At 48.9% G+C, this 19,197-nt stretch overlaps 1 protein-coding gene across 4 annotated transcripts in view; it reads left to right on the top strand.

The window, feature by feature from the left end:
• ST3GAL3 (ST3 beta-galactoside alpha-2,3-sialyltransferase 3) overlaps positions 1-19,197 on the top strand; it is a 193,504-nt gene that overhangs the window by 162,912 nt on the left and 11,395 nt on the right. For all 4 annotated transcript variants that reach the window (XM_063104146.1, XM_063104147.1, XM_063104149.1 and 1 more), the window contains 4 exons: positions 2,243-2,337; positions 5,575-5,638; positions 6,496-6,591; positions 6,835-7,021. In XM_063104146.1, coding sequence (XP_062960216.1) covers positions 2,243-2,337; positions 5,575-5,638; positions 6,496-6,591; positions 6,835-7,021 — 442 coding nt within the window. The remainder of the gene's footprint in view (positions 1-2,242; positions 2,338-5,574; positions 5,639-6,495; positions 6,592-6,834; positions 7,022-19,197) is intronic.

The raw sequence follows: 19,197 nt of genomic DNA on the forward strand, positions 1-19,197 counted from the left end.
CCATTACTAATATTAGAAACTCCTGCATTTTTTGGTCATATTTTCATTTGTTCATCTTTTTTTACATTTTGCTTTTTTGGGTCGATTTATGGCACATTATCAGCAGTTTACAGTTTCTGTTGTTTGACCCAGTCTCTGTATATTAGGAGAAAGTCAGTCCACAAAGCAGCCTACAAAATAATATGAGAAAAGGCAAAACAGTTTGGATATATACCAAAAGGTTCATTGTCTCTGTGTTGTAGGATTAGGGATATTTTTATTTTGTGTATGTGTGCTTATCTGTATTTTTTCCAAAATTAACACATATGACAGGTTACACAAAAAATAAGGTGTTTTAAAAAGTAGACATTAATATAATGAGCTTTCTAATCATCTGGAAAAAAGGGGGGGAGGCAGAGGAAAAGGTAAAAATATGTTGAGATCATTTGGCTAGATCTTAGGAGATTTTATTAGGATATGACATCCAGTACATATTGGGAAGCAGATAAAATCCTGTCCAAGCTTGACTCTGAAAAACAAAAATTTTATAAGCTCAGTCCTGACACAGAAGGAGAGGTTCTTGATGCAGGCTTACTAAGGGACCTTGTTTCCTTTTATATTACATGTAGACTGTGGCCAGGATCCTCTATGCCTCTGGTAAAACATCAAATATATTAATTTACTTAGATTTTCTATACTATACAAGAAATATGCATTACCCTTGTACACAGGGTGGAAGTGCCCTGACTCAGTTGCTGGGACCCAGAAGTCCAAAGGAAAGCCATATGGAATGGGCTTCAATGCTATCAAGTGTTGACAGTTTCTTCCTAGCAAAGAATGATGGATGAGGGGGCAGGATTGAAAGTTTTCTGCCTCTTTCCAGTTCACGTGAAAATCTCCAAGTGAATACTGATATTATTCCTCCTGGGAATGATGGTTTTAATGGTGTCAGCGATGATGGGGGTGAGAAATGGATGCTTGTGGCTATAGTACACTAGGAAGGGTAAGTTCTAGCTTTGGGCCTTGGAGGGCCTCTCCGGCAGCCTCCAGTTATTCAGTGGGCTGGCTCAGGTTGAATTAGAAATGAGGAGACCAGGCTGGCCAGTTAGTTCAGTTGGTTTTAGACTGCAGCTTTATAACACAAAGATCACAGGTTCAGATGTCTGTACCAGCCGGCCGCCATAAAAAAAAGAAAAAGAAAAGAGGCCTAGGCCTCCACACATTCATTTTTGGCCAGGAAGTCCCCAAGCAGGCCCCACAGCAAGACTCTCAGCACACAGTAAGTGGTACTGGCCATCTTTAGAGCTCCCGGGTGCCCTGAAAAGGGTCTCACACCCAGTGTGCTAGGCTCCCTGTGCAGTCATGCTCTCCAAGCATCTCGATCCCTCCTGTACCCTCCCTCTGTGCCTCCCTTGCCTTTGCATTTTGTCTGACTTCATTCTGCCTTCCCCACGCCTGCACCCTGCCTGTCCAGGAAGAGTGAAGCCTGGCTTTTCCCTTCTCCCTAGCCCAGCATCACTCCACCCTCCTTCACTCCCCTTTTCTCTCTTGTCTCTCCTCCAGGCCAAAATTAACCCCTCCCCTTGAACTCTGGATCCTTCCTCCTCTCTACAGGAACTTAGTGTTCGCTCTTTCCTTCTCTCCACTAGCAGATGCACTCAGGTTCCTCCTGACCTCAAGCCTCTCCTCTCAGCCCTGCCTCCTAATCACACAACTCTGCTTTTTCTTTCTCTTCTCTTCCGAACTTCTGTCTCCTGTACCTTTTAACCTGCTTTGCCCTCTCACCGTGAATTCTTCCTCGCCTTGGGTGGTCCACCTCCCAGAATTCTCTCCAAAATCTGTCTCTTTGCACTGGCTGTACTTTTGGATATTTTTCTGCCCAACTGGACAGTGTCTCATCTCTGTGTTCCCAGATTGCAGGAACAGTGTGGGCAGCAGTGAATATTTGATGGATGCATAGATAAACTTCCAGAGAGTTTGCAGCTCTGAGATATTGACCCTTGCTGAACAAATCTTGTCTCTCCACTCTACAGCTGGCCAAATAAAGACTGACCAGCCTGCTCCTTCAGACTCAGGCTCCACTGAACAAGATCTGCCAAACCCCTCAGCAGCTACCCATGAACAGGCTAGGGTAGGGAAGGGATACTGGGATGTAGAGGATGGCTACCAGCAGATTCATAGCCAAGACCAATGCACAGAAGAGCCAACCAGTACTCCAGCGTGTTGTGATTTTGTCATCCTCAACAGCCCTATTGTATTCCAGGTTTTCCAAGCCAGCACCCATGTTCCTGGATGACTCCTTTCGCAAGTGGGCTAGGATCCGGGAATTTGTGCCGCCTTTTGGGATCAAAGGTCAAGGTATGTTGGGAACTCTGACCTACATTTACATATCATCCCCCAGACTGTCTCTCTGTCCTGCAGGACAGGGCTGTATCCTCAGAAGTCCCCATGCAGGGGATATACCTGATCCATCCATCCTCCATTCTCAACAGTACTTTCTTTTTCTTCCTTTCTTCTTACTTCTTTAATGGAATATTTACTCAGAGTCCACCACTTTGCCAGAGGCTAGTTATACAGCAGTGAAGTAGACAGATATGGTCCCCCTCCTCAAAAAGCTCTAGTCTAGTGGAGATACAGATACTCAGAGTACAGAACAGTAATGGTTTTGGTAAGGGAAATACAAGGAGCCATGAGATCACAAAAAAGAGCTGCCAGAGACATGAATGCTAGAGCATTGGGTATGATGGGGAAATTCCTAGAGAAAACAGAGGCCATCCCCTAGGAATGCCCCCAAGCTCCTCATGTTTTTCACCTTAACCTAGTCTCCCCTCTAATAATCCTTTCTTATCCTGTCCAAGGCTAACCATTCCCTTATACTCTCAGAAACTATCCCCTTCCATATCTTTAGAGACCTGACCCACACGGTTCCCTCCTAACTTAAGACTTTCCCATTCCTAATAGTTTAGCAGTTCTGCTTCTTTGTCAAATTCCTGTGCTATTTCATAGTATGGTGAGAAAGAGTTTGGGTTTTAGGGTCAGACATAAAGGGATGAGATTCCCATACTGCCTCTTTACTAGCTGTGACCTCGGACAAGTCACTCAACCTGTCTGTGCTTTAGTTTCTTCATCAGTTAAATGGAGAGAATAATACAATTGTGTAAGGTTGTGATCAGAATTAAATTAAATAACTGTTACAGTGGTAATATCATTTGGCCAGCAGACTCGAAAATGCACAGGAGAGCCAGCCAGTACTCTACTCCGCGAGCCCACCCCTCCCTGAAAAGACAGTGTGGCCAGCAAAAATGTTGTTAAACTTTGACCTCAAACCTCCAAGGACAAATCTAATGGCTTGGGTTGACTATTTGAAAAACTCCTTTTTCCTGGGCTCAGGTAACCAAACAGCCTACTCTTTTCTCTTAAATCCCCACTCAAGATTCTGCTCCTACAGCTATTATAGAAAGGCCAGGAAGGTCCAATACAGAGCCCATCAGCCAGCAAGAAGAAATCACCTGGAAGTGTGTGCCCTTTCAACTAAGGTTCTCCTCCTAGAAAACAAAGCCCAATTCATATCCTTAACTTTGGCCAATTAGTAGCAATATTCTCTTCCTTAAAGGTGAAATTGGAGGTGTGAAAAGGAGAGAATCTAGCCTTCCATGGAGCCCACCATAAGGTGTATCTGAAGGCGCTTTATATAGAACATTCCTTAAAGGTTTGTTTTCTTACCCTATTCTCACTCAACTTCTGGAAAGATGAGCTGAGCTGTACCTACTGCCTTCTTTTTCTCACCATTTACTCCTGAGGAATATCTCCCCCTCATACCCCACCCCAGCACTTCAGTGAAATTGCCCAGTGCCCCCGTGAAATCCAAAGGAAATGGATTTCAGTCCTTAACTCGGATTAAGGACTGAAGGATTTTCAGTCCTTAACTCGACCTCTCTGCTGCATCGGACAGTATCTCCACCCTCTCTTTTAAACAATTATAAGTTTGTTATTTTTCATTTCAGAGACACCCTTTCTTTACATGAACTATTTCGGGCATATGAAAAATTATAAAGAATAATATAAGGAGCACTCATGTACCTTCCACCCAGCTTAAGAAATAAAACATGAGATACAGTTAAAGCTTGTGTGTGGCCATTGCCACTCCGTCGTCCTCCTTCCCCAGGAGACCATCGTCCTGGCTTTGGTGTTAGCATTCCTATGCCTTATGCATATACTTTTACTACATAGCTGTATATCCATTAAAAATATGGTATTGTTTTGCTTGTTTTTAAACTTTACAAATGTTATCATTGTATGTATGTGTGTGTGTGTCTTTTCAAACTGATTATTTTGCTAATGTTTTTTAGATTTATCCATATCGGTACATACAGCTCTAGGTCACTTTTTTTTTTTTTTTTTCTTTTACTGCTGTGTAGTCTTCCATGTTCCACATTTAATCTTTTTTCCTTTGGTGGACATTTAGGTTGCCTCCAACGTTTGCTATTACAAACATCTGCAGTGAACATTCTTGTACAAGTCTCCTTGAACAAATGTGTGAGTTTTTCAATGCTATACGCCTAGGGAGTATAGCTATAGGATCTTAGTCTATGCATATCTACATCATTACTTGATATTATGAAGATGCTCTCCATTGTGGTGGTACCAATCTACTTTATCTTTAGGTCATTATGTACATTTTCTCTTATCTTCCTATCAACTCTGCAGAGTAGGAGTTGCCATCACCATTTTAGAGATGAGGAAACTAAAGTTCAAAGAAAGTAAATGACTTATGTAAGGTCACAGAGCTCTTAAGTAGCAGAGCCAGGATTTGTCTCCAAAGCCAATACCCTCAATAAACATTATACATTGTTTTATAATGCTGTCATTACACCAGAGTTTGAAAGAAGAGCAGGCATCATGGCTAAAGCCAGAGAGAGGTCACGAAGGTGGGGTCTGAATAGAGGTCACAAGGTCTGAGAGCACAGAGGTCACAGGGTCCTTGCTGAGAGCATCCTGAGTGGAGTGGAGGTGGGCAGATGCCAGGCTGCAGGGTGAAGAGGTGAGGAAGTAGAGAGCCTGGCAAGGAGCAGGGTTAGAGATTAGCAGTGAGAAGGAGGAAGTGAGGGGAAGGCGGTGTCAAAAAGTGAGGCAAATGGTCTGCCTGGGTGAGCTCTTAAATCATTGGTTGTCCCTTCCTCTGTTTCCTGGTGTCTGCTCGGTGGGGGTGCAGAGGTGAGCACAACGTGGTCCCTGTCTCTGAGTAGGTACTTCCATTCTGGGGGAGACTGAGATGCCTAGCTTCCAGGCAGGGCCCCAGCCTAGGGATGCATGTCCTAGAGCCTGACTCCAGAGCCTCAGAAAGCCAGATGAGTCTCCCAAGAAAGGTGAAGAAGCCCTGGGAAGAACCTGCACACCAGGGCTGGGACCGGCTCCTGGCAGAGATATGCCTGCCTGTTGTCCTGCCTCCATCTCCATTCTCAGGGAGAAAGTTCCTTTCCCCGCCTCCACCTTCACTCTAGCCCCAGGAACTTTGCCTTTGAGTAGGATTATAAGCAAACATTTTGTAGGAACTTAAGTGACCCTCTAACAGTAACCTTTCTCCTCTGTCCACAGACAATCTGATCAAAGCCATCTTGTCAGTCACCAAAGAGTACCGCCTGACCCCTGCCTTGGACAGGTGAGATGCTTGCTGCCCAGCCTCCTGTCCCTTGGCTACCTGGCATGTGCAGTGGTGTTGGGGCCCAGCTGGCCTTTCCTGGACATGGGCAGATTCTCCAGCATATCCACACGTGCACATACAGTACACACACTGGGATGGGTGGAGCAGATAAGTGGACTTGCACCCCTGTGGGCTGCTAGCTCTTGGCAACAAATCCCAATCCTCAGACATCAGAGGTTTGAGGGTGAGGACTGAAGACGCTGGGGCTGGGATCAGCCCAGCAATGGGACTGAGGGTCTGGGTGGTGGGGGCAGGGCTTAAGTCCAAGAGGCTGTGACAGCTCTGAAGCCAGCAGACCCTGGAGGGGGGAAGCCCCAGAACCCAGAAGCAAAATGAGCAGCCCCCTCTGGCTACTGGGAGGCTGGGGACCTCTGAGTTGAAAATAATCTGAGCCTTGAGTCCTGGAGCCCCCAGTCCTATTCCCTTGTTCTTGCTTTCCTGGCATAGTATCAAGCCATGCCCACTTGTTCCTCTCCCCTGAAAGCTGTCCAAACCCCACTAATCCTTGGGGAACCTGTACCCTAGAATGCCATCTTAGAGCTCCTTCTCCCCACCTGGGGTTCGTATACAAGCCTTCCCACGCATGCGTTTTCCTGAGGAAGTGTCGGGGCTAGGGATGTCGGGGAGTCCCAGGGCCAGCTATGCACAGTATGGTTCTGGCCTCTTCTCAAGAAATGCTGCCAGGAGTCCGTTGATCTTCCAACTCTATCCCAGCCTGGTCCTGACCAAGGGCATGGGGTCAAGGGCCAAAGGGGCAGGGGGAAAGAGACCTGGTGGACAGCTCTCCACTGAGGTCTCTGCCTCTCTCCCCACAGCCTCCGCTGCCGCCGCTGCATCATCGTGGGCAATGGAGGTGTCCTTGCCAACAAGTCTCTGGGGTCACGAATTGACGACTATGACATTGTGGTCAGGTGAGCTCCCCAGAGCAGCACCCTGGACACCTGAGTGTCCTAGCCCAAACCCTCATCTCTGAGCCCATTGAGAACTATCTGTCCAACTGGCTAGTTGGATCAGAGGTCAACAGAATCCTCAAGAACCCTGGGTTGGTGGGCTTTGGAACAGACGACTAGGTGGCACTGGGTGACCTGGACTCCCATTCTTTGTACCTGGGGTGTTTTGGTATCATGGTGCTCTGACTGGCCTTCTCTCTGTAGACTGAACTCAGCACCAGTGAAAGGCTTTGAGAAGGACGTGGGCAGCAAAACCACACTGCGCATCACCTACCCTGAGGGCGCCATGCAACGGCCCGAACAGTATGAGCGTGATTCTCTTTTTGTCCTCGCTGGCTTCAAGTGGCAGGACTTCAAGTGGTTAAAGTACATCGTCTACAAGGAGAGAGTGGTGAGCTCCCCTGGCAACAGCTCCTGCCCTGGACCTTGCTCTGGCCTTGCCCAGCTTCCAAGGCAGCCCCTCCCCCTGATCCCAGCAAAGAACAAGTAGGAACATTCAAAAGAAGTGTTAATGAAGGGCTGGCCAGTTAGTTCATTTGGTTAGAGCACAGTGATGATAACACCAAGGTCCAGGGTTCCATCCCTGTGCCAGCTAGCTGCCAAAAAAACCCAAAAGAATAAGCATTAATCACCCAAAGCTGAAAGACACCAAATGCAACCAAGGGACAGAGAGGACAGGTCACTGGCCAGACTCCTGGAGTGCATATGCCTGATATCTTCTACCTGCCTCCAGATTCCCAGGTGCAGATCCTTTCTCAAACTTCTCTGGCCAGACCGCAACAGCCCCCAGGTGCCCTTCACTGGCCTTAGATTCCCCCAGATAAGGAAAGCTCTTATCTCTTAGACAAGCCCCAGTTTTATCCCAATCTTCATACTCTCCTGCCCTGACCTTGTAGCTTCCTCCCCAACCCTCTCCTACCCCTTTTGAGTTCTCTCTGACTCTGGCCTTATGGATCTTGCCCTCTTTCTCAGCCAGGGGAGGAAGGCCTTGTTTGGGCCCTGGGGCCATTCTACAGGCACAGCAGACCCCTCAACTTGAGGGTGCCAACTCCCAAACTCCTAAGTCCTGGCCATTCTCCACTTTGTACTGTTATCACTGACTTGCAGCTGGGCCCCCACCCTGCCATTGAGTCTGGTTCCACTCTCTGGGAATGATCAGACTCTGTTCTCGTTGTTCTAGGCCGGCAAAGGTCTGAGCCCATTTCTTTATGGAGCTTATGTGGCCAAGTAGGATCAGACTGCTCTTTAGCAGACCACCCACTGAGTCCCCTCCTGAGACCTCTATTTCCTAGCTCTAGGCCTAGTGACTCTCACCAGCTTGTCCAGGTTTATCCCCCCTCTTCCCTCAACGAGCTGTCAACAGCCACCCCAGGGGAGGGGTACTAGAGAGCTCAGGCTATTCATCTTCCAATACCCAAGCCTCTTAGCAGAGGAGAATGATGACAGATGGCCCTTTGCCTATTGTGAGAAGCTAGTTGTTCTTTCTGGAGGTTTAGAGGAGAGTTGGGGGTGGAAACAGCTTGACCGGCCTGTGGGGGTCTCGGTGCAATTTAACTCCACAGCCCCTTCCTAAGCAAGGCCAAATGTAGGCAGTGTCAAGTAGGTAGCAAGCAAGAGAGAAGACAGAAGTCAGGTCCAGAAATTCAGATAGGTGGGACAGTGGAGAAGGGGCGTCCACCTCAGAACCAGGCTGAATGAGACAGCTAGGGTCCCCTGGGTCCAGTCCAGCTCCCCAACAGGAAGGATGGGGCCAGGCAGCAGCGTGATCGTTTGGCTTCAGCCAGCCCCAGCTTCAGGCAGGCCCACTGCCCGTGCAAACCAGGCAGAGAATGGGGGCTGGAGAAGCACCCCACTCTTTTCGGAACCCTAGGGCCTGAGTCATTAGTGTCCTCAGAGCCCTACTCTTTGCCTTGAGGGCAAGAGAATTGGGGTCACTGGTAGGCACTGTTAAGGGAGAAATGGGGGGAGTTTAGGTCTGCCTTCATGAACCCCTGGGAGCCTAGGGGCTGCTTTCTCACCCTGGCTTCTTTTTTTTTTTTTTTTTTTTTTTTTTTTTAAAAGATGACCGGTAAGGGGATCTTAACCCTTGACTTGGTGTTGTGAGCACCACGCTCAGCCAGTGAGCGAACCGGCCATCCGTATATGGGATCCGAACCCGGGGCCTTGGTGTTCTCAGCACCACACTCTCCCGAGTGAGCCACGGGCCGGCCCTCTCACCCTGGCTTCTGCCCACCTCCTCCTGCATGTCCTTTCCTCTGCCATGGACACCTGTCATAGCCTCCCTCGGGGCAGGGCTCCTATAGGGCAGAGCCCCGATCCCACTGTTTTTTACCCTTCGGAGCCCAGCCACCATAAATGATGTGTAATTGATCTGGAATTGGCTCAGACACTGGTTTTTGCTTCCTGCTGGGCAGGCCAGGAAAAGCTAGGCAGTCCAAATAAGGAGGCCAGGCCAAAGGGGTGGGCCAGAGCAAGCCAGGTGGGCGTTGTCACATGTTTCTTCCGAGGAAACCAAGGTCAGTTAATTCAAGGCTTTCACAGTTCATCCAAGGGAGTAAGGGAAGAAAGAGGAAAGGAAGGAAGCCAGCTGGAGTCGGAGGACTCACCATGTCAGGCCACTCAGGAAGCAGGCAGCAGGGTCTTGCTTTTCCTGGGAAGACCAAGGAGCTCCCCACCTGGCCTTGCCCTGGCGCCAGACACATACAAGGTATAGAGTGGTGGGGTAGGGAAGTGTGGGGTGTGCTAGGCCCACACTCAGCCTGTCTTGGCCATGCACAGTGACCTAGGGCCAGCCTCCTGTTGGGAGAACTTCTTCCCAGGCTGGATGGGGGTGAGCAGGAAGGGGAGAAAGGAGATGGGGAGGAGTCCTCTGAAGTTCTGTGGGCTTTCCCTGGCTCCAAAGTCAGAAATAATTTGGGCCTTTAGAGTGAGCTGCCAGAGGAAGCAGTGATGCCTATGGCCTCAGCTCTCCCAGCATCCAGAGGGGACCTGACCAGGTCCCTTAGCTGCCCCAGAGGCCTCTTCTTAGTGCGCTTCTCTCCCCCAAAGCCCAAGGCTGAGGCATTTGCAGGACCTCTTCCATGCTCTACTTCATTTCTCCGGCTTCTGAGACCCAGGTGCATGTGAGAGAGGTTGCTTCTCCCAGCCTCCTCCTGTCTGGTGTCCTGACACAGGCCTCCAGCCCCAGGCTTGTCCTGACCCAGCCATGATCTTTCTAACCATGTAGCCTCTGGGCTTCTGGAGAGTGATCTGCACCTGTCTGGAGACTCACCTGCAGAATTCTGGCAGGAGGTAGCTCTGTGTTCTGGAGCCAAGGCCTGGCTGGGCAGGGCTGGAACAGGTGTTAAGCGTCACTCATGGCTGCTGTGTGCCACTCACTATGTGAATAGTCACTTATGGTGTGTAACTTTCTGGTATCCAGGAGTCCTGATGGGATATAGAGAGAGGAGAGAAGTGGGAAAGGAAGACCAAACAATCCAGAAAAGAGTCTGTGCCAGGGCTGGCCATACTTTCTTCATCCATATGACAGCTCTCCTCTTCATCATTTGTGGCCATTTGGTTCCCTGATTCACTAGACAGTGTAGCAAAGATAACTCTGAACAAGTTTCAAAGAGGCTTTTTATCTCCTAAATCCCAGGAGCCTAAACCAAGCCAATAAGCAGCTGTGTGCTCAGGGCAGCTCTGAAGAGCACCAGGGCGTGGGCGAGTAGGGAAGCTGAGGCTGGCAGGGAGGGTGGAGCTGGGGTCATGGAGGTGCAGCTGTACATAAGACCTTGGTGGGAGGAGCCTCCAGCTCCTGTGAAATTCTTGTTGGAGGCACATCTGCGATTGTCCCTCACGCACTCACGCACTTGCCAGGCATTAGTGAGGTGTTCTCTGTGGGAATACAAAAACAGTATTCCCAACCTGAAGTCACTCACAGTCTAGTGGGATAGACAGTCCCAAGTCTAGAGTTACAACGCAGTGTGGTAGGTGTTGTGATGGGGAGATGCCTGACGCAGCCCTGAGGGCAGGCAGTGAGCAACAGAGTAGACCTGCAGGCAGTGCTCCTGAGCTGGACCCTGAAGGAAGAGTTAGGAGTGAGTCTGGTGAATAGCATCACAGGCAAAGGGAACAGCAGCAGGTGCAGAGGCTTAGTGAGGCTGCTGCAGTCCGGAAGCTGTGAGTCACACTGTGTGAGAAGAGCACTGCACAGTGAAGGAGAAGTGTCAGAGCCTGCTGCCTGACATCTCAGGTGGCCTGTGCATCTTCCTCCTGGTGTTGGACGAAGGCTGGAGATGCCCATCCACTGTCTGGAGGAAGGAGCCCTTGGGGCCCAGTGACGGGGGGGACTCGTGAGAGGCAGAGCTTCCCATCTGGTCCCTCAGGCCCCAACCTCCCCTCCGCCAGCTCCCCCACTGTGCCTCAGGATGCCTGGTAACGAGGGCTGCAGAAGCCCCAGGGAGCTGCCTTCCCGTCCCCCTTTGCTACCTTCTCTCCTGCTCCTGCATTAGAAAAGCTGGCCTCGCTGCTGAGCAGCCTCTGACAGTTCAGAGAGGCCCCGCCAGCTGATGTGGGTGTGGTTCCTGCCCAGCATGGGGATGAAAGAGGACAAGGGCTGGGGGTTGGTCCCTGAACAGTCTTGACACAGGCTTGACCTTCCAGCTGTAGTTCAGTCCCGGGGGCGGGGGGGGGGGGGGGGGGGGCGGAATCTAAGGGGCTGGCCAGGGCCCACATTCATGCACAGGGGGACTAGGTCCCTGAATTTGGGAGTGACAACATGGTTTAAGAGGGGAAAACCACTTAAGCCTTGGAGTTACACAACTTAGATTTAAATTTAGATTCTGTCACTTATTTGCTGGGTTACCTTAGGCAAGTTCCCTAGCCCCTCAGACTTAGTCTCACCTATCTAACAGGAGTAGTACTCCCACCTTCAGGGTAGTGGTAAAAATTAAATAAGATGAAATACAGAAGCACCTAACATAGAGAACTTAGTAAGTTTTCAGTCTATGGCCATTATTAATGTTATTTGTTTTTGTTTTCTTTCTTGTTGGTGGTGGTATTGCTGTTAGCAAAGCCCAGTTGCACTGGAGAGTGAAGCATTTTTCTGTCTAGGCTATACGGCCTGACCTAGGAGGTGACCTAAAAGCAGGGGTCAGAGGCCAGGCCTAGAAAAGGGAGACAAGAGGAGCCTCCAGGTGAAAGGCAGCAGGGCTGGGCTGATAGTCTGGGAAGTCCACAGGGTAAACAGGGCCACTAGGTCCCCGAATATGAGGCCTTATTAGACCAGGCCCAAGATAGGGATTGAATGTCCATCTGCACCTAAACCTATACCTGTTAAGGCCTGAGAGGGATGCAGAGCCTTAGGATGGACTGCCCAGCCTGGGCACCACCTCGCCTGTGGGGAGACTCAGTGCAGGGCACATGGCCTCTTACCGCCAAGCAGCATTCATGGTCACCACCCCACAGTATCCTCTCCTAACCTCTGAGACGAGCTCTCCTGGTCTACCATTCCCTTTGCAGCCATCGCCAGTGGACACAGCTTTTTCTCCCACAGCTCCTATTCCCTGGGAGGGCCAGGGAGACTGCATGTTCACTCCCCAGTACAGCATCCTAACCATCGCTCCTCCACCCTCAGGTAAAAATGCACAGTAATCAGGGCTCACGTCATCACCACCCTCCACTCCTCCTCACCACTGTCCCCTGTGGCCTCCTGGTCACTCAGCCTCGTAATTATCCTCATTGTCATTCTCTTCCTTTTCCTCTTCCTGCCTCTCTTCCTCCTCCCCCAGTTCCTCTTCTCACTTCTCTCACTTGTCTTCTTCCTCCTCTTCCTTCCATCATCATCATCATCACAGCTGCCATTTATTAAGCTCTTCAGTTTACCAACTTTCCTTGAGTTCTTTCATGCAGTTCTCATAATGACCCTATTAGATAGGTACTATTATGATCCCCATTTTTGAGATTAGGGAACTGAGGCACAGAGAGGATGAGTTACTTGCTTAAGGTTACTCAACTAGTTAAGTGATAGAGCTGAATTCAAACCCAGATCTGACTGCCCCAGGGATCTTCCTAGGAAATAAATCTGACCACGTACTTGCTGCTTAGAATCTCCGTTGATCAGCTCCCATCTGCCCTGGCCTATGAGAACAATAAGAGCCACTGTTTACCGAGTTCTTCTGCAGGCCAGGCCCTGGGCTACATGATTGATGTGCATTATCCCAGCCAGCCCTCTCAGCAGCCCTGCGAGTAGTAGTAAGTGGGGGAGCTGCATTTGGGACCAAAGGTATCTTACTTTAGCCATTACACTATTTCTTTACCTCTAACTTATTCATTGATTCATTCATTCAGCAAATCTAAATCAGTCACCAAAGTCACATGGAGTCCTGTGCTTCAAACACTGTGTCACTCCTTGACAACTCCCTCTCTCCCTGCCTTTCCTACATCCAGCCAGTCCAGTTCCAGGGATTGAATGCCACCCACAGAGAGAAGCTACAGCCAAGATTGCAACACACAGCAGTGTTACCTGACTGGCATCTTGGTGCTGCTTCCCATCCTGTGTCCTGTCCTGGCTGTCATATCGGAACCCTCCCCTCCCCCTCTTTAATTCTGCTATACCTCCATCCCTATTTCAAGCAGAAATCTCATATCCAGCTGCACAGGGAAAATGAAGGTCGTCATCAGTCGGGAACTCTCAGCTTCCCAGTCTGCAGGCTTCCCTGCATCCCAGCCATCCCACTCTCCTCCTCCACCTGGGCCTCTCTGTTCAGGGTCATTGCTCCTGTGCTCTCCATGCAGTCTCCTCTTGCCTTCTCAGAACTGTCTTCTTTCAGTTGTTACCTCTCTCTCCTCTTCACTGGGTCCTCCCCTCACATCTATAAATTTGCTCAGGTCCCTCTCTCACCTTAAAAATAAAAACCTTCTCTTTGGCTTGTGTTCACCCTCTCTCCTACCCTTCTCTTTCAAGTTTCTAGGGAGAGTCATTGCCTGTCCTGGCATCTCCACATTTCCCCTTCTATTTCTCATCCTCTCCAGCCTGGCTTCCAAACCCATCCCTCTACCAGCCGTGACCTTCTGATTCTAAATCCAATGGACTCAACCTCTGCCCTCCCTTTACAGGAACAACTTGTCAGCAAATATCCAGCAAGTGTTTACTGTGTAATCAGGCACAGTGCTGGGCTCTGTGGATAGTCCCGATGCTTACAAGCCCATGGCCAAAAACCTTGGAAGCATTCTTGATTCTGCCATCTCCTTTGCCTTCCATATTCAATCATTTGGTCTCCAAACTTGTGATTCTCTTTTCTAAAAATGCCTTGCTTGAATTATTTCAGCAGCTTCCTGTCTCCTGCCTCCAGTCAGGTCTCCCTCTCATCCATTCTCCACATCTGTATTCAAAAGAATCATCCTAAAACATCCATCTGGTTGGTTCATTCTCCTGCTTAATGGGTCCCCATTGCCTAGATGCAACAGTTCCCAAAGTTCATTCTCATACCAGCAGCATCAATATCACCTAGAAACTTATCAGATATGCATTTTGGGGTGCCCCACCTTAGAGCTTCTGAATGAGAAACTCAGGGGATGGGCCTGGCAGTCTGCTTTAACAAGCCCTCTGGGTGATTTGGATACAGGTTCAAGTGTGAGAACCACTGGAAAACTCCGTGGCGTAGCACTCCACGATCTGCCCCTTCCAACCCTCCCTTGTTCTTGCTACTCCTTCTGGCACCCCATGTGCGCTCTCCACTCTGACTATGCCAAAATGTATATCCTATTTCACACCCCCATGTTGTGCCTGCTCCCTCTGCCAAGGCTGTATTAGGTTCTCCTCTTTTTGTAAGCCCCTGGAGGGCAGGCACTGTCTTGTTTATCTCTCTTAACTCCATCACCTCCAGCACTGTTTGAAGCATAGTTGGCATATGTAAAGGAATAAATAAATGTGGACATTGAGGCCCAGAGTGAGGCAGTAACTTCTGGGAGAGTCACAATTCCAACCCAAAACTTCTCACTCTCAGAAGGGCTCTTTCCTTTTCACAAGGCCGCTGCCTCCTCTCACTGTCCTGGGAGGTCATTCTTTTGACTCCAGGCCCTCGTGTCTGTTTGCTCTCTTCTTGCCTCTTCTGGGCATCCTTTTGCTCTTAGCCATGTTTGATCTTCTTTCTGCAGTTCCAAGATCATTCTCCTTGATAAAGAAATGGGAACTAAACAGTCCCTGGCTCTCTGCCTCTCCCAGCTGTCTCTAGCATCTCATGGTCCGCCCCAAGCCAACTCCTCTCTTTGTTCACTGCTTTTCCCAAATATAGCTCTCAAAAGGGTTTTTTGACCCTCTCTTCATAGCACATATCAAAATAAAATCCAAATGGACTAAAAAGTAAAATGTAAAAATACAAGCAAAGGAAATTTTTAAGAAAGTAGAATAGAAATCAAATCCCTGGAGGGAAATAACTTAGGGCACAGAAGTCTTAAAAGAAATCAGATTTGATAACACATGAGAATTTAAACAAAGTTAACAAAAAGACTGTACCACAAAACTGAAGAATATATTTAGAAAATATGACAAAGGGTTATTATTAGGAACATTGACAAGAAAACCATTGGAACTCCAAGAGATAATGGTCCAGAGACTGAACAGATCACACAGGAAAAACTATAACTAATAAACAACAGAAAGATGTTTAACCTTCCTAGCAGTCAGAGAAATTCATGCAAATGCAACAGGATGCCATTTATCCATTATCCCATTTTCAAAGAATGCATTTAAACTATAAGGCATGATGCTGGCAAGCATGCAGTGACAGGTGCTCTCATGGGCTACTGGTCAGAGTGTAAATGGGGACAGGCTTTTTGGAAAGGAAAAGGTGCTTGGTAACAGGAGCCATCACTCACAGGAAGGAAAGGTCTGGACACAAAGACTTTTATGTTAATGTTATTTATAATAGCCAAACCCAAATGTGGCCTAAGGGGTTTATTATGTAAATTATTGTCCCACCACTTGATGGAGCCTGAAGCAGCAGCACAGCACTCCTGCAGAGGACACGGGCACCTGGACCACCATCACAGCCGCTCTGCCCCAGCTCCTTCAATGCAGGACAGTCGGTGGGCATAGCACTGGATTCAGTGTTAGGAACTGAAACTCGTCTCTTCCTCTGCCACAGCCCACATCTTTGAGTTTCATTGTCCTCTTCTGTAAAATGGGCATCGTAAAGTCTTCCCTGCGTGGTTCCCTGTTATACAGCTGTAAGGACTGAGCAGGCAGTGCACCTGACAACACTGTGCTCATCTGCAATGACGGTCACCTTCTGAGAAGTGAGACTGAGCACAACCAGCACAGGACCAGGAATGAGTGTGTCAGGGAGAGCAACAGGGCCTGGGCACAAGGGAACAGATGCCATCCTGGTCAAACGGGTCCGGCTACCCTATCTCTTGGCCTCCAGGATACTTACATAAGCCCCAGGCCCTGCCCAAGCTGCTTGCTCCAGCCTCTTCCTGTACAAGTTGGCCAGATGAACATGAGTGTTTCAGGCACAGAGAACAGCACTGGCAAATAGTGTGGTGTATTTAGTGAATTAGTAATTCAGTATAACTGGAGTATGGTATGGGTGCCTTCAGACCTGGGCAAGAAGAGCGTCTGCCCTGGGCCCCACTCTGGCCCTCCTCTTGCCACACCATTTGCCATGGAGTGAAGAGGAATATTCAAGGCCAAGAGGGATATGCTCACCCAAACCCACCCACCCTTGCGAGACTACTACCAGATACTAGAGACCTCAGAATTTCTTTCCCTAACAGTGCCAAGTCTACTTCCATCCTCAGGAGGGCAGAATACAGCTCTCGGTACATACCCCAAACCCAAGGAGGGCTGTTTGCAGAGGTGGTGAGCAGACCTTGGATGTGTGGGGTGAGGAGTCTATACACACATGCACAATACTTCTGGGTCAGAATTCTAAATCCAAACCTGGCCTTCCAGGTTGTTTTCAAGGAAGGATAGAATATATTTTATTTAATAGCTTGATAGTTTGATTTATAACTTTCAAATATTTAGAGTTTAAATTTAGATATGTGATAGGTGGACACACATGGTAATTTTGTCCCTGGCCCCACAGATGTTAGGGGTGAATCTGCATAGATGTGGTAGCAACGGCTGGGGATGAGGCTGGGTAAGCAGGGGACAGATGGTGAAGGGTCTTGTAAGCCAGAGTCACATCAAGAAGCTTGGACTTTATCCTGAGGACTAATACTAGCAGAAGCTAACAAGAGCTGACTTTGTGCCAAACATATTATATGTGTGACTTTTAACTGTGATAACTCAAAGATACTGTAAGGATCTAGTACCATTACCCTTATTTTGTAGATGAGGATAATGGACTTGGAAAGGGTAAAGAACTTACCTAGGGGCACAGAGTTAGTAGTTGGGGTGTAGGGTTTAAAATCTGACCTACACTCTTAGCTATCAATGCAAGCTGTCCGAGGGGACAGTGGAAAGCCACTGAAGATTTTAAACCTGAGAGGGTCAAGATCAGATCTGCACAGGAAATCGAATGAAGAAAGACAAGATGGAGGCTGGGAGACCTGGTGGCTGATAGGGTGACCCCACGAAAGTTGGTGGCCTGTCCTAAGGCAGTAGCAGTGGGGTGCATGAGGAGTAGACACATCTGCCCTACTCTTGGCTGCAGAAAGCCAGCCCATGGTTAATCTCTCTATTTCCAGACCTCTCAGGAGCAGAATCCTGCAAAGGTGTCAGAAAACAGTATCACAGCAGTCTGCGGGGAAAGTGCTCTATTCCAGATCTATTCCCCATTGCTTCCGGCTCTATTCCAGATCTATTCCCCATTGCTTCCGACAAGAGCAGGACAGGTTGCATAAGCAGGAGACTGGTGGTTCCACACAGCTGGGTCCAGATTTGACTGAGGCAGCGACATTCCTGGAGGAGGAGGGACTGGACAAGGAACATAGCCCTTAGTTGGCCTTAAGGAGAGGTTTGACCCTGCTGGGGCCAGTGGCATTGTCTGGCTTTATAGGCATCTGTGTCTCATGGGTCGGGGAAATGAGCTGTGAGAGGCCTTGGGCCAGTGTGGACACCAGCAGGCCCAGGCCCTGTGGGATAGGACTGTGTGCTGGTGGCAGGTCCAGCAGTGTCACCCTGCAGCAGGTAGGCCTCCGGTGCCCACTGCCCCCCTGCAAGGAGCCAGGGGAAAAGCTGGCTCTGCCATTTGAATGTGTGGATGTGTGCAGGTGCAGATGTGTGCTGGCCTCTGTGGCAGCCAACATTGCCGACCACACCCAGTGCTTCACTCTCTCAGCTTCTGTGACACTCACTCATAGTCATAACAGGTAAGATTTAGTGCGCTCTCACTATATACCAGACACCATATCAGATGCTATAAAACACACAGCATCTCACTTAATCCTCACAACCATCTGGGAAGTAGGTCTTGTCATCCCTGTTTTATGCACCAGGAACTTGAGGCTTAAAGAGATGACAAGATGTGCCCCAGGTGATAGAGATGTGGAACCGAACTGTGAACCTTGGTTTTCCACACTCCAAAGCCTGTATAATGGCATGCAAAATGTTATGTATATGTACCTGTGCACGTTTTTTGAGAAGAGGAGCTATGGCTCCTCTTTTTATTTTAGGAGACAGGCTCTGAAGAGATATGGCTGTTCTTTTTATGTCAGAAGACAAGCTGAGGCTTTATTGGTTCTTGATATTTTTATGTCTGAGGAAACACAGAAATGCCCAAATCATATCTTGCCAAATCATATTGTTCCTTCTTTCCCTGAAATTCCCGAGGAAGATCTACATCAGGACAATGACAGTTGAGAAGGAATAAAATCAGCACTGAATTGTTGATTGTGCCAGTTCCCAGTTCTCTAATGCAGGGCACCCTGTGACTGAAGACCTACGCATAGGACTTCCCTTCCCCAGGGTCCCAACCTTCCTCTTAGCCACTGCTGGCTGCCAGCCCTAAGGCAGTAAGAACTGCAGAACACCAAGCAGGCAGTCAGCAGAGGCAGAGAGAGCTCCTGCTCCAAGGAGCCGGGCACTGCCACAGTTACCCTCTGCTGCAGGAAGCAGGAAGTCAAGAAGAGGTGCACGTGCTCATGCGTGTGTGTGAGAGCGCAAGGGAGAAAGACTTTTCACCTCATAACAGTAAATGTGACATACACAGTATCCTCAGATCTGAGCAGTCAGATTAGTCATTTCTCCTCCCAGGAAAGAGAAAAGGTGGGAGGAGAGGCAGTAGCTTTCCCCTCCCCACTAGAGCTTTTATTAGATCCTCAAAGGGGTACAAGATAATAAGCTAATTTCCTGCAGTCTCACATAGTGATTAAGTACGGGACTTTAAGCACATTGGAAAGGCCAAGGGAGATAGTTTCAGAGAAGTCATCTCCTGTCGTGGAAAGAACCATGTTCTGAAGTTGAATTCAGCTCAGATTCTCACCAGCTGTGTCTGCACCCAGGCAAGACGCCTCACCTCTGAGCCTCTGTCCCTTCTGTAAAATGGGATGTGGGGCACCAGAGTGACCGCTAACTCACCTGAGAGCTCTTGGAGGGCAGAGGTTCGGTCTCCTTCATCTTTGATCTCAAGCCACCAG

The sequence above is a fragment of the Cynocephalus volans genome, chromosome 8 (assembly GCF_027409185.1).
Source record: "Cynocephalus volans isolate mCynVol1 chromosome 8, mCynVol1.pri, whole genome shotgun sequence".
NCBI lineage: Eukaryota > Metazoa > Chordata > Mammalia > Dermoptera > Cynocephalidae > Cynocephalus > Cynocephalus volans.